This window comes from Phoenix dactylifera, chromosome 10, assembly GCF_051530095.1.
Source record: "Phoenix dactylifera cultivar Ajwa chromosome 10, Ajwa_hap1_PhDact_Kaust_v1.1, whole genome shotgun sequence".
In the NCBI taxonomy this organism is placed as follows: Eukaryota; Viridiplantae; Streptophyta; class Magnoliopsida; order Arecales; family Arecaceae; genus Phoenix; species Phoenix dactylifera.
Genome location: NC_143199.1, coordinates 24,823,818 through 24,837,224, shown reverse-complemented (window position 1 = coordinate 24,837,224; position 13,407 = coordinate 24,823,818). Strand labels below are relative to the sequence as shown.

The following is a 13,407-nucleotide window of genomic DNA, read 5'->3' as shown; positions in this document are numbered from 1 at the left end:
TCCACCTTGCCCTGCCCCAAGACAAGCATAATGGAATAGGTATCTGACCCATTGCCATCCCTTTTCTCTACCTCCAATATGCCCGCCATTAGTCCAATGGTCCTGATAGTAATATCAAATGTTCTGAGATCAACACGAATCACGATGCTCCACCATCGCTCATTCTAGGGCAAACCAAAAAGCCTCGTTTCTTCAACCACTCCCCACCCGATAAATACCCTCTTGAAAGCCCCAAACCCTCGCTCCGTGGCTCCGTGCCCCTTCCTCCTCCTCGCCGCCGCTCTCCGCCGCCGCCATGGGACGCGTGATCCGTGCCCAGAGGAAGGGAGCCGGCTCGGTCTTTCGCTCCCACACCCACCACCGTAAGGGCCCGGCCCGCTTCCGGAGCCTCGACTACGGCGAGCGCAACGGCTACATCAAGGGCGTTGTCACCGACATCATCCACGACCCCGGCCGCGGCGCCCCGCTCGCCCGCGTCACCTTCCGACACCCCTTCCGCTACAAGCACCAGAAGGAGCTCTTCATCGCCGCCGAGGGCATTTACACCGGTCAGTTTGTCTACTGCGGCCGCAAGGCTTCCCTCATGGTCGGAAACGTGCTGCCGCTTCGCTCTATCCCCGAGGGTGCCGTTGTGTGCAACGTCGAGCACCACGTCGGCGACCGTGGAGTTCTCGCCCGCGCCTCCGGCGACTACGCTATCGTCATCAGCCACAACCCCGACAACGGCACCACCAGGTCCATTACTTAGCCCCAATATAGGGTTTTTGGATGCGATCTGATCTCTTCCTGGGATCAAAAGTTATGATCTTTTTGGTTTTTCCCCTGATCTGAACCCGTAATCTGCTTGTTTGAGCGGGAAAAATTGGTTTCTTTGTCACATCATAGCTTCATTGTCCTCTGGTTCTGCTTCTTTTGATGTTTTGTGATTTGTGATTTGTGATTAATCTCGTGCATATGGTCTCATGTTGGGGATGTTAGTTATAGTGTATGGTGTTGGGCATAACTGATTACTAATTATTACATGAGATCGTATTTGCTTGACAAAAAATTGAGGTAGTTTAATGCAGAATTAAAATCCTGAAGGATAGCCGAATTTTTTTAGTCGACTGTTGTGGGGGTTATCTTGATGGTTATTTGGTTGAGATGCGGATTGTGTTGTCTAAGGGTAATGATGCAAAACATGGATTATGCAGCACTGAAAAGTGAAACAATTTCATGAGTCGCTGCTATATAAGATGATGCCCTTCATGTATAGTTCAGATTATATTTCATGGTCTTCTCGGTTTGTAATTTGAACATCTGTATGCAATTCTTGAAGGTTTGGGTTGAGTTCTACGAGATAAGATTCAAAACGTCTTTTCCAAGTTTTTGATGAAAAGGGCTATCAGCAACTTTGAAATAGAACAAGTAGTTCAATTTGCCCTATGCTTGCAATTTAGTGGCATCAGTTGTTTGTTTTTCTGTTGCAATTCTTTTAGATTTTATTTATTAAATTTTCGCAAGTTCACAAAATAATGCGTGCATGTTTATATCATTTAGGAATTTGAAGAAGCATCCCTTTTTATGGAGATTCTTTTAAGAAATAAATATCTTTTTCCCCATTGCATTCTTGTTATTTTTTCTCTTGTCCTTTATGAATATTCTTTGCTTATTGGCTATTAAAGCTTCTGAAACAAAATCTTTACTTTCCATATTTATGTGATTAAGATACCTCAAGTGTCTATTATTCATTTGCCTAGCATGCAATGGCATACTTCAGAATGGTAAATAGTAACACTTTTAGGAGATCAGAGAGATTTTAATTTAATTGTTCTTATCCCTAAGAAATACATATGCCTCTGAAAAGTGTAGTCATGTACCCGGTGATAATTTTAATGTGAAGTGGGAAAGTTGTGTATATTAAAAAGACTCGAACAAACACCAACAATTACGAGATACATCTTGATTTTGAATGTTGGATGCATGGTGGAATATGACAGTAAGTTCTAGTTTCCTGTAGTATTTTGTCAGTATACTTCAACCACCAGTAGGATTTTGGTGCTCTGGACATTCGTATATTGTGGTCTTTTATATGTTTTAAGAGAAGCCTGCCAACTGAACTCAAGTACCAATACTCCATCTTGTCACCTGTATTGTGCATTATAAATATCACATACCCTCTGGAAGATCTCCTTTAGATTTTCAAGCCTCACTCAGGTGCTGTGGCTTAACCAAGTGATAATGCTGATTGCTAGGTACTTTAGAGCTCTAATCATATGTGGAGTAATTTTGGTAAATTTTTAGTCGAAGTAGAGAATCATTAGGTTTGTTACTTCACAAAAATGTATAAATTTAAATTATGAGTGCGTGCTATCCATTGATTTTCAAATTCTATGGGATCAAAAACCATGAGATTTGTGAACAGAAAAGTCTGTTAGCGTCCAGGAAACCAGTGTGAAAAACTTGTGTGATGGCGAGCCACAAAAACCAATAGCCTAGATTTGATGTCATATTAAAAAAACTTGGTAGATGACTGATGCTTGTACTTGTAGTGTTGAGATGCCAAACGTAAAATTGCCTCTACTTAGCACTTCCGCTGCCTTTTGTTAATTTGGAACCCATGATTGTTTTTAAGATGACATGCAGATTCTGTAAGTGGTAATGTCTACTACTCAACTAACATAATCATTCATCTTACTATTAAAAAATAGATGCTAGATACCTGTTATATTGATGCTAATTTGGTTAGTATTGGTAATAGTTCTACACCAGTACAACTTCCTTGTCAAATTTTAACTAGTTGGTGATACATCCTACTTCTAGTAAGATTGATGCCACTGTCTTTAGGCTGGTCTACTTTTCTTATCCTTTTTTGCCTGGTTGAAAGTATATCTAAATTTTATTAAGCTATGCTTTCATGGAATGTAAAGACTTGATGGCCATAAATATTGGTGGATGAGGATTCGTAAAACTGATCCAAATCCTTGGAATAAGAATTGATTATCATGGTTATATAATACTTTTGTGAAGTTGCATGGCAAACTATTCTCATATTCACTTTGCAGAATGCCTTTCTACTTCCGTTTCATGGACTTGCTTGCCCATATTGTTAGTCCTCCTATTTTTTGGAAGCTCCATATAAAATTCTATGAATGGCATGAGTTTTGCTTTCCTAATCGCATATCCATGCACAAATAGTTATTACAGTTGCAGTCCTTCTGGTTACTTTTAAGTAGTTAGGTTATTCGGAAATGTTAGGGAGGGTATTTTGAAAATATTGGAAGCAACAATGAATCACTGGTAGAATGGTAGTCAACCAGGGCATAAAAGATATGCTACCTAGGATTTTGACAGCACTGCTTTCATTCATGCAGGATCAAGCTTCCTTCTGGTTCAAAGAAGGTTGTGCCAAGTGGTTGTCGTGCAATGATTGGACAGGTTGCTGGTGGAGGTAGAACTGAGAAGCCCCTCCTCAAGGCTGGGAATGCGTATCATAAATTCCGTGTGAAGAGGAACTGCTGGCCAAAGGTTCGTGGTGTTGCCATGAACCCTGTGGAACATCCTCATGGAGGAGGAAACCACCAGCATATTGGGCATGCATCAACCGTCCGCCGCGATGCCCCCCCTGGACAGAAGGTTGGTCTTATTGCTGCGAGAAGGACAGGACGGCTTCGAGGACAGGCTGCTGCAACTGCTGCCAAATCAGAGAAGGCTGCTTAGAGAGTTGCTTATATTCTCGTGCTTATTGCTGTTCTTTCATTTGCTTGAGCGTCTGTTTGTCGTAAATTGGAAACTCATCTGGATGTTTTGTAGCTAAATTCAAGAATCTGTTTGGTAGTTTGTTGATTTCTGGCCAAGTTGTTTGTGTTAGTAGATCATATTTGGAATTGCTGTTCGGTCAAATTGAAATGCGCTGTTTCTTTTGCTTTTTATTAGTGCAGTCGTGTTATTTGAGTTTCTTGGCTCAAAGCATTCAATCTTTTCATTGAACAAATGCAAGCATGAGTCCTTTCATACTCTACTTTTTCGAGTCCCAATATTCTTACCAGGCTAAGACTCCAATTTCAAATAATCAATAATATCACATGATCGCCTTATGGATAGCTCCAAAAGAACCAGTGTGGTATTTGCAAGGATGAGTATGTATTTAGTCATATATTAACTGTATGATGGCAAAAACTTGGATGCTGATGTAGGTCCACTTCATATGCAAGGATTCTAGTCTCGCATGGTGAGACATATTTTGGATACTCATGTAGAGCTGGGAAACTTAAATAATAATTTCAAACTAGCTATTTGGGCCAGGTTATAGATCATTGCAAATATTAACAAAGAGGGTTGAGCCCACATCCTATGTAGCCTAAGGTGCTACATTATAAGTTATTTAGGGCTAACCATGGGTTCGTAAGATTTGTGATTGAATTTGGTCTGACATCAGGACTTAAAGTGTTATGTTGGAAATATCTTAAATATTTATATAAGATTCAGAAATCCAAATAATATTTTTTCGTTAGTTTTTTTTTTGGATGATGTCTCTTTTGCTCCTCTGACTCCCTAATCGCATGGGCGTACACAATTGGTTCAGTAGTACCAAGAGAAATCATTCAAGGTTGTGTCTTAAACCATAGCTCTCATGGATGAGTGTGTGACAGATGGGTGTTTGATCAACAATTAAGATTGATCCATTGAATTATTTTCTGGCTTTGATTTAAGAGATTCGGATCACATCTTTAGCAATTAAACTTGTTACTATAACTTATCTAATGAAATTGGATTCTATTTATGTTGCTATGATCTCAGTTCATCTGATGTGAGAACTTTATTTAAATGGCAGCAATCTATGAGGAGTATAGATACAATAAAGTTCATCATTAGTGTGATCACTCTCTTAGAAAGGTGCCCACAGGGCCACAGTTGTTAGTGGAGGGAGAAACCTACTTTTCCTTGGACACAGAAGCATAAACAAGACAAGGAAACATTGTATTTCTAAAAAGAATATAACCAAGCAGGAAGGAAAGCTTTCTTTTCAATTATTTATCTTTTATTTCCTTATCTTTTCGCAATACGATTTTATTCCCTTATCAAGTTGTCTATTTCGATTGATGGCAAAATGTTGGGCAAAGTTAGAACACACAACCCTTCTGAATCAATTTCTTACATATATTTGTGGAGCTTTGCACCAAAACAATGGGTGGATGATTTGGAAGCTATATATTGTCTTCTGAAACACTTATTTCTGCAACCAAAAAAAGGTTGAGAGCCCACTCTTTCAGATATATTAAAATTTGACATCTAGATATTTTATTGCAAATGATAAAGGGTTACAAACAGCATCACTCAAAAAACAAACAGCATCACTCGATTTGCCAAACAAAGAGGTATATAGAGAGAGAAAAAGACAACACGTTTGTATCTAATTTATTAAGCTAGGATTTCATTAAGAGCTTTGGGCTGGGCAGTGACCTCTCCGGCCTTCTTCAGCACCTCCTGCTGCTCCATCTTGGCCATCTTCTTGAGCTTGGCAAGCTCCAGGTCCTTGCTCATCTTCCCTCGGTACATCTCAGCGAACGTGATGGGCTCATCCAACACTGGCTTCTCTCCCTCCCTGATTGCCAGTGGGTACACAATTGCCTCAGGGGCTGGGTTTTGGAACGTCGCGATCGACAGCCGTTCATAGTTCGAGTTCACCACCGCCTGGTGGTCGGCATTCTTGAACCGGCCATTACTCAGATACTGTCTCAGGGAAGCATCCAGTTAGAATCAGCAAGAAAATTCAAGTGCTGTTTTAAGGAAGCAGTGTTTGACAGGTCGCTCCGACTTCATCAATGAATGAAATGTATATGGCTACACATTTTTCACAGTTTATAGTTTATAATTTTCTTGAAACTAAAACAACACACTAGCTCACTTGGCTATGATGTACTCTAGTTTCTTTCAGATACTTTTGAGTACCATTAAGGGTGCGTACATTAACTAAACAATGACATACTCAAGGTAGTGTATCTGTTGGTGGTAATCTTCTAATTAGTTCATTTCAAAGCAAGATATGCCGTCTCGATCCCAATATCACATTATCACTGCATCAGTACAGTACGACACATGACCGATTCAACATATGGAACCAATATTGGTACAGTATGTCTCGTACCATTCTGTTCCATATGGGAAAACGTAGTTTGCTTTAAAATATTTGCATTACTAGGAAAGCCTGCTTTTAAAAATTACCAAGATTTTATCATATCATCCATGAAAAGCATCCAACTTTGGATCATATCATTCACCCAAGATATTATAAGAAAGACTTTTTTGGGGCATTTTTTTGATATTTTCAAGGCATTTCCACGAGTTTGATTCATGCTAGCACTACTAAAAACGATATTATCATGAAAATGTATTAAAGGAAATTGTATATTTAGTAACAATTTGATACTTACATGGCCATGGTCCCCAAGGTTCACCACTAATGCACCTGCCACTGGCTGAACGGTGATCCATGTCTTACCTCCGTCCCTTGTAGCCTGGAGGCCACCTACTTGGTCCTGGAATAGGAGGGTGATGGTGCCCGGGTCTGTGTGCCTCTTTAGGCCAAGGGTGAGGTCCGGCTGGGGGCATTTGGGATAGAAGTTAACCACCACCTTCTGATCCATGTCCACACAAGCCTGGGTCAGTGCCTCCTTGTCAAGCCCCATGGCCTCAGACAATACTCCCAGAAGCTTGCATGCCAGGTTCATCAGCTTCTCGCTATACGACTCGACGGTGGATTTCCACCCTTCCGGCTTGTCCGGCCACCTTGAGTAGTCCCGAGCCCGAATCGGGTATGAGAAGAATGTCACAATTTCTCTCCAGTCTTGCACTGCTTCCCCCTGCACATATCGTTCAAGAAACGGGAAAAATTTTGACAACTAGAATGTTAGTTTCTTCTTCTATGCTGTTTGAATACAATCCTCTAAATCATTAATTTGTGGAGCCATTATTTTTATAGATTTTTTTTTTGGATATTCTCCTAAATATTGAAATTTGTATGAATATCTTCCAAAATTGATATTTGCACATACTACCATTGGCATGCTAATTCTATGCTTGTCAGTCAAAATGCGAAGCCAACTATGAGAATATGGAGGTGTCTGAGGTATAAAATGTAAGCATATATTTGATCAAGATTATTTTTTGAATATAAAGGCATTATATGAGTTGTTGAGCTCTTGTTAATTCATCCCCTCATCCAGTAACATAACATGAAGTAATATTGTAGGAGAGGAAAGGTGAGACTCATAGTGGACACATGAATCACACAAAAATGATAAAAATGGTGTTCATATTTTATTTTCCATGCATGCTTCACTGCTTCTCGAAGGCTAATAAAAAATGTCAGGCTTTCTAATTACAGTTCCTTACTATCTGTAGAATTCATTTGATTCATTCAGAACATAATCAACATCAAGAAACAATAGTAAATTATATAGTTTATTACAAACTTTTTTTTTAAAGAAAATGAATTAAAACACTAAAATAAATGAGTTCTGCATTAAAATGAAGAGAATATCAGCGGACTTTGAGATTTATGTTAGGGCCTTTCATGACATTACCCTCTATTTTTCCTTTTGAGAATTGAGAGAGACTTAAAGCAGTTGCACCTGTTCTAATTAAGAACGCCATACCTGGAGATGGCTGGAAACTATGAATCCACCCTTCTTGCCGCCGGACATGTCGAACCGGAGTTTTTCCTCCGGCGGCAGTGCGAAGAACTCCTTGGAAAGCCTCGTCATCTCGGAGATCAACTCTGCATCAACACCATGATCCACCACCTGGAATATCCCCCAGTCCTCGCACGCTGCCACAATCTTGCGGCAAATCTCCTTTCTCTTCTCACCACCTTCCCCTTCCTCCTCCTCGTCGATCCCTGCCAACGATATCACGGGGATATCGTCGCTGAATTGGTTGTACGCCACCTTCGGTCTCTCGTCCTCGTCCCGAATGAAGCTCGGACGCAGCGTCTTCTCGTCGGTGGCCGTCGGAAGGAATGGCGTGGCAGGTGCCATTTCTTCGATCACTGATCTCTTTCTTCTTCTCTAACAGTGGAATTCTTCTAAGTTGGATGTAGCTGAAGAGGCCAGTGGCCATGGAGTGAGCTTATAAAGTTGGGTCCATAGGAGTGGCAGCTCCAACTACCACTCTTGGCCCGTGACAGCTACCACCTTCGCTCACCTTCCTCTCCTTCTCACACACACAGTCTCATAGTATTTGTGAGGTTTTCCTGCGCCATGCGTGGAAGAAGAGGGGACTGATCTGATGTCATTAAAGTTGTGTGCACTCGCATTCCTGCCCTATTTCCACACCTAAGATCACGAGAATGGACGGTGATGAGCAGAGTGAGGGGGGAGTGATGGAAGGGAAGAGAAAGTTTGGTGGAGAGAGTTTAGTGTGACACCTGACGCACGCTCTCACCGGATGGTCAACGTTATTTTGGTCCGTTTGCTCGCAATGGGATTCCACGTCCCTCCATGGACCTGGCCGTGAAAAAAACCCCCTTTTTACCGGATCTTTAACGGCGGCTCAAGAGGAAATCCTTTCAAGTTCTAATCCCCCACTGTAAAAAGAAGCTACTATAAAAAAAAAATGCCGAGTTTTTTCTTTCTCTATATAAAATTTGGTCAGCTTGTTCTAAAGCTACGGCCTAACTTAGCTTATAATTTTATAATTTTGCAAGATGTACTAGCTCAATTCACGAATTTTATAGAATTTTCTACTTAATTATCCAAATAGTCCCTCAAATAACCAACACGCCCTTCCCCACCTATCTACTTGAGGCAAAAATTTCTAACACTCCGCTCTCTGCTCCTCTTTTTCTCTCTATTTTTCTTTACTGTCCCTTCTTTTGAATGTTATACTTGCTGTAAGAGAGAGTGAGTATTTTATTTTGCATCTTCCTTGGATGCTATCCTCTCCACAACTTTGAATGATGGTGGTGGTGGTGATCGACTTCAACAGATGATATGTTGAAATGCTGGTCCGGGTCCCTTTATTCCTCTCAATACCATTTATTGTTTTTATGTTGACTTTTTTTTTTTGTAAAAGATGGTACTTAGAAAATTGTTTCTAACTTTAATCGGTTTTCGTAGAGAGAATTTGCAAGTAAAACATCATTCCTTCCTATCTTGAAATGGTTAATGACTTCAAAAAATATAAACAATTTGATATTCATGACTTGTGCTCGTATGGTAATAAAGTTCATATAATTTTTATCTCACAAGACACAACCTTAATTAGATTTATACTCTGATAGTGGAGAGGTGAAAGTATCGATCTCTTGCAATGATAAATATTAAATTCTACATTCCAAACAATAATATAAGGCTTGTTACTTTTATAGTCGATGAAGATGTTTGTATTCTTTCTTTTTTTTTTTTTTGCTGAAATAGAAGTATCATACATAACGTGTACAGATAATGTTCGTATTGTTTTAATAATCTATCTTAAGTTAATAATCATAGTGCATACAATTTTAGATTATAATATGTTATTTGGAAATTATCTTATACACAAATATATATGTTTGCTAGCATAATAAAGGGTTTTCTTTTCCTTTTAATAGAGATATGCTTTTTTGTGAATTTGATTGTTTTATACATTTTTCAGGGTGCAAAAATGTTTACAAGGACTTGCTCAGGTTGGTCAAAACCAAATACTCGCATGCTTGAAATCTTCTCAAAATTGAAAAAATTGAATTTGATGAAAATACTTTCTAGGTAGTTAATATATTAGCTAATAGTAAACTATACATCAATACATACACAAATATGTGCACACAAGATTCAAATGGTGGTAGCGGCAGCAGTGGTGGTAGATATAGTGGTAGTTGAGGAGATAGTATTGGTGGTGATGTTCAAAAAAAAAAAATTCTTATTTTTAAAAATATTAAAAATAAGGATTTCTTACTTTAATTTTGTTAGAAGTAATGAAAGTGACTTTCAATGAGCAAAAATAAAAAGAGAATATCAAATATATTTTTTTGACTCGATTTGCATAATTTTGTTTTTTAAAATAAAAAAATAAGAATTTAAATGATGCCAAACAGGCTTAAATATTTCATTACCATTATTTGAACTTTGATTAAATGTAAAACCCCTCTCCCTACCTAAAGAAAAGGAAAGAAAATATGCACACAGTCATTGTTTCAAATATTGTGTTCTCCAATTGTTTACCCAGTAATCTTAAGTGTGAAGATTTAAATTAGCAGTTTAGAGTATCTAGACAGCTAAATAAAGTTTCTAGGATCTGCCATCTCGAAGGTGTTATTATTCATATATGGAATCGTTTTGCACCATTTTTGAATAGAGGCCTGAAGCAGATGTATGCTGAATATTTTCTTTTTAGTCTAGGCTGTAAGCAGGAATGAGAAGAGATGTAGTGTCTCTCTCCTTGTTGGGCTTGCTGCAATGGGAAACTTTAAACATGTAGGAGAAAAAAAAATTATAGATCTTGTGGTCATATATGAGATGGGATCTGATAAGCATGAACCAGGAAAACCATATATAGTTTGGTGGATTTTCTCTAGCTAAATCCTGGTTATTTTTACCTTCGCAACTGTATCGAAAATTTTTCCTTCTTGTAAATTTCAATTTTGCTTGCATGAAACAGCTTAGAACACATTGCAATTTTGCTTGTATGATACATCTTAAACCTCCCCTACCATCAATCGATCGTGATTTGCAGAATGAAATTCAAGGCAAGTTGCTATTTTACGAGACGCTAGCAGGTAGTCAGATTAGGGAATGAAAGTAATGGATTGTTTGGAGGCAAGTGGATAGGAGGCAGGAAGAGGATGTCCTCATTGATTTTGCTAGTATACACCTCAAATTTTGTTCTTGGAATCAAATTGGGTAGCTTTGAAGCTGTGATTTGAGGTTTTCTTTATATTAAATTTATTTCATTTTTAATGGTTTTCTTACAGACTGCTCATTGTCACTTTAAGACTGCATCATGTCATTGGGGACGATCGGTCGAAAGCATGAAAATCTTTATTTTTTTTGACTGAAGAAAGCAAGAAAATCTTGTGTATCCATTTGTTATGTAGTTTACTGTTGGTTTTAAAGAAACTTTCAATTTATTCAATTGTTTGCTTGTACACTAGACAGCAATTCTATCAAACTTCTAAGGTTACAGGCCCTTTATTGGAGTCTGCAAGCAGAATGGTCATGGTCATGAACTCCTGATCCCATCCTACCATCATTAGAGTGATGCATCCAGTCATTTGTTGATCAACCTGTAGAATTGTGCTCAAATGAAAGCCCTGTGCAAGAGCAGCTATGAATGAGTATAGGAATGCAGTTCAGAGTAAATCTATTTGTTTTGCTTCAGCAACCTCTACATTTATTTTTCATGGCAAGGCCTTGCTGATGAAGATTGATGCAGATTAAACCAAACGATACATTATATGCTTTAGCAGTATTGCATCTTTCATGTTTGATGTTAGCTGTTCTTGAAATATAGTTTATAATATTGTATTATTCCTTGTAAAGAGAAGGCACACTGCTATGGTTTTGAATTTTGAACTCACAAATAATTTCTATTCATACTTTGTATATTTATACAATCAAAGAAGCATAATTTTAGGCGTATAAAATATGTAACTGAAAAGAAAATTTACAATACAATAAATGATAATATTTACAAAAATAAAAAACTGATCCTAGAATCATGGGAGCCACAAAAATCTGGCAGTGTTTATTGCGGTAGCTGGACTTGAGTTGTCACTTGCTTGATTGATCCTAGAATCATCGGAGGCACAAAAAATCTGACAGTGTTTATTGCGGTAGCTGGACTTGAGTTGTCACTTGTTTGACTGATCCTAGAATCATCGGAGGCACAAAAAATCTGGCAGTGTTTATTGCGGTAGCTGGACTTGAGTTGTCACTTGCTTGATTAATCCTAGAAGCATAGGAGGCACAAAAAATCTAGCAGTGTTTATTGCGGTAGCTGGACTTGAGTTGTCACTTGCTTGTTTTCTTCATTTTCCTTGATACGCCCCCGCAAGAACGGGCTACCATCGGATAGGCCGATCTTGTCTCTTAGATAATCTGTCCTTTGTCTCGAAAGCGGCTTGGCGAGTAAATATGCGAGCTGGTCATTGGTGTGCACATACCGAACATTAATAATTTTTTTCTCAACCAAATCTCGCACAAAATAAATGTCTATTTGGATGTGTTTCATCCTTGAATGCTGGACAGGATTAAAGCTTAGCTGTGTTGCTCCCAAATTATCACACAAGAGTATAGGTGGTTGTGATAATGAGAACTTCAGTTCTTGGAATAGAGATAGCAGCCACATGGACTCTGCTGCTGCTGTTGCTAAGGCCCTATACTCAGCTTCCGTTGATACACGTTGCTTTTTGGAACTCCATGAAATGGGTGCGTCAAGGAAGATGAGATATTCTATCATCCAAATTGCCGGCCCAATCAGCATCCGAGAAACACGTGAGTGCTGGGCTTGATGTTTTTGTTATATTGATGCCGTGAAAAATAGTGTTCTTCAAGTTACGCAGCAGTCTTTTAGTGGCTGTCCAGTGACAGTGAGTTTGTGTGGGACAATGCATAAATTGTGAGAGTCTATGTCACGCCTCGAGACTGAGCCCGAAGCGCGGCAGATGCCGCACGCCTACGCGGCGGGCCTCACGGGCGCGCAAGGCAGCTGATCATATCAATGATATCACACATGCCTAAAATTTAGCATTATATATATACATAAAATTTTACAAAGTTTCCAAAATTTGCATATATCAATATAATTCAAATATTTTAGTTAAACTAACCAAAATTCTAATTTTAGCAAAAACTTTTAAAATCTATCGTACTCTCCAATTCCGTGCGATCAAGCTTCTGGATCTGAAAAATAAATAAAATAGAATAATGAGCTACACTAGCCCAGTAAGCAACATAATACCCCAGAGTGGGGTCAAAGCATATCAGATAATTAATCAAAACGCAAAATAATGACTAGAAATTAAATCACAGATAAGCACATTTTTTTTCTTTCAAAAGTCATCATCATTTTCACAAAAACTCTAATACGGAAATCCCAGCATATGTAGGCTCCATGAACCCAGTGGCATGGGTCGCACAAAGTGCCAAACACCACTATTATTATACACCGGTGGTACGGTGTCCAAATACCACTATTATTAAACACCGGTGGTACGATGTCCAAACACCACTATTCTAATCACCGGTGGTACGGTGTCGAAACCGGTCTCTCACAGATACAAGTCGACAGGGCCAACGAATAATCCCCATGGCGGGGCCAGATTATAGCCATGCTGAGAATACATACATGTTTACAAAATAGATTTTTCATTATTTGCCCAGTTACATTTTTCAGATTTCATAACACGTAACATAAATTTTAAATGATATTTAACATGCATGACCCATT

General features: G+C 38.8%; 2 protein-coding genes and 1 long non-coding RNA gene across 3 annotated transcripts; 2 read left to right on the top strand and 1 right to left on the bottom strand.

The window, feature by feature from the left end:
• The first annotated feature begins 203 nt into the window (after positions 1-203).
• LOC120108473 (large ribosomal subunit protein uL2-like) lies at positions 204-3,911 on the top strand. The gene is made up of 2 exons (XM_039122072.3): positions 204-735; positions 3,354-3,911. The coding sequence occupies exons 1-2, from the start codon at positions 296-298 to the stop codon at positions 3,697-3,699; spliced, it is 786 nt and encodes a 261-aa protein (XP_038978000.1). The 5' UTR covers positions 204-295; the 3' UTR covers positions 3,700-3,911.
• Positions 3,912-5,255: 1,344 nt separating this feature from the next.
• On the bottom strand, positions 5,256-8,340 carry LOC120108474 (flavanone 3-dioxygenase F3H1-like). Its single transcript, XM_039122075.3, has 3 exons — positions 7,638-8,340; positions 6,414-6,842; positions 5,256-5,712 (listed from the first exon to the last, which is right to left on the bottom strand). The coding sequence occupies exons 1-3, from the start codon at positions 8,016-8,018 to the stop codon at positions 5,401-5,403; spliced, it is 1,122 nt and encodes a 373-aa protein (XP_038978003.1). The 5' UTR covers positions 8,019-8,340; the 3' UTR covers positions 5,256-5,400.
• Positions 8,341-8,654: 314 nt separating this feature from the next.
• On the top strand, positions 8,655-11,552 carry LOC148702324 (uncharacterized). Its single transcript, XR_015969231.2, has 3 exons — positions 8,655-8,986; positions 9,616-9,646; positions 10,693-11,552. It is a non-coding gene; the product is annotated as an uncharacterized LOC148702324 (long non-coding RNA).
• Positions 11,553-13,407: the final 1,855 nt, after the last annotated feature.

Coding starts and splice junctions, on each gene's coding strand:
- LOC120108473 (XM_039122072.3), top strand. CDS start 296: ATGGGACGCGTGATCCGTGCCCAGAGGAAGGGAGCCGGCTCGGTCTTT. Junction 736..3,353: donor CCCGACAACGGCACCACCAG/GTCCATTACTTA, acceptor TCATTCATGCAG/GATCAAGCTTCCTTCTGGTT.
- LOC120108474 (XM_039122075.3), bottom strand. CDS start 8,018: ATGGCACCTGCCACGCCATTCCTTCCGACGGCCACCGACGAGAAGACG. Junction 6,843..7,637: donor TAGTTTCCAGCCATCTCCAG/GTATGGCGTTCT, acceptor CGATATGTGCAG/GGGGAAGCAGTGCAAGACTG. Junction 5,713..6,413: donor ACCTTGGGGACCATGGCCAT/GTAAGTATCAAA, acceptor TCCCTGAGACAG/TATCTGAGTAATGGCCGGTT.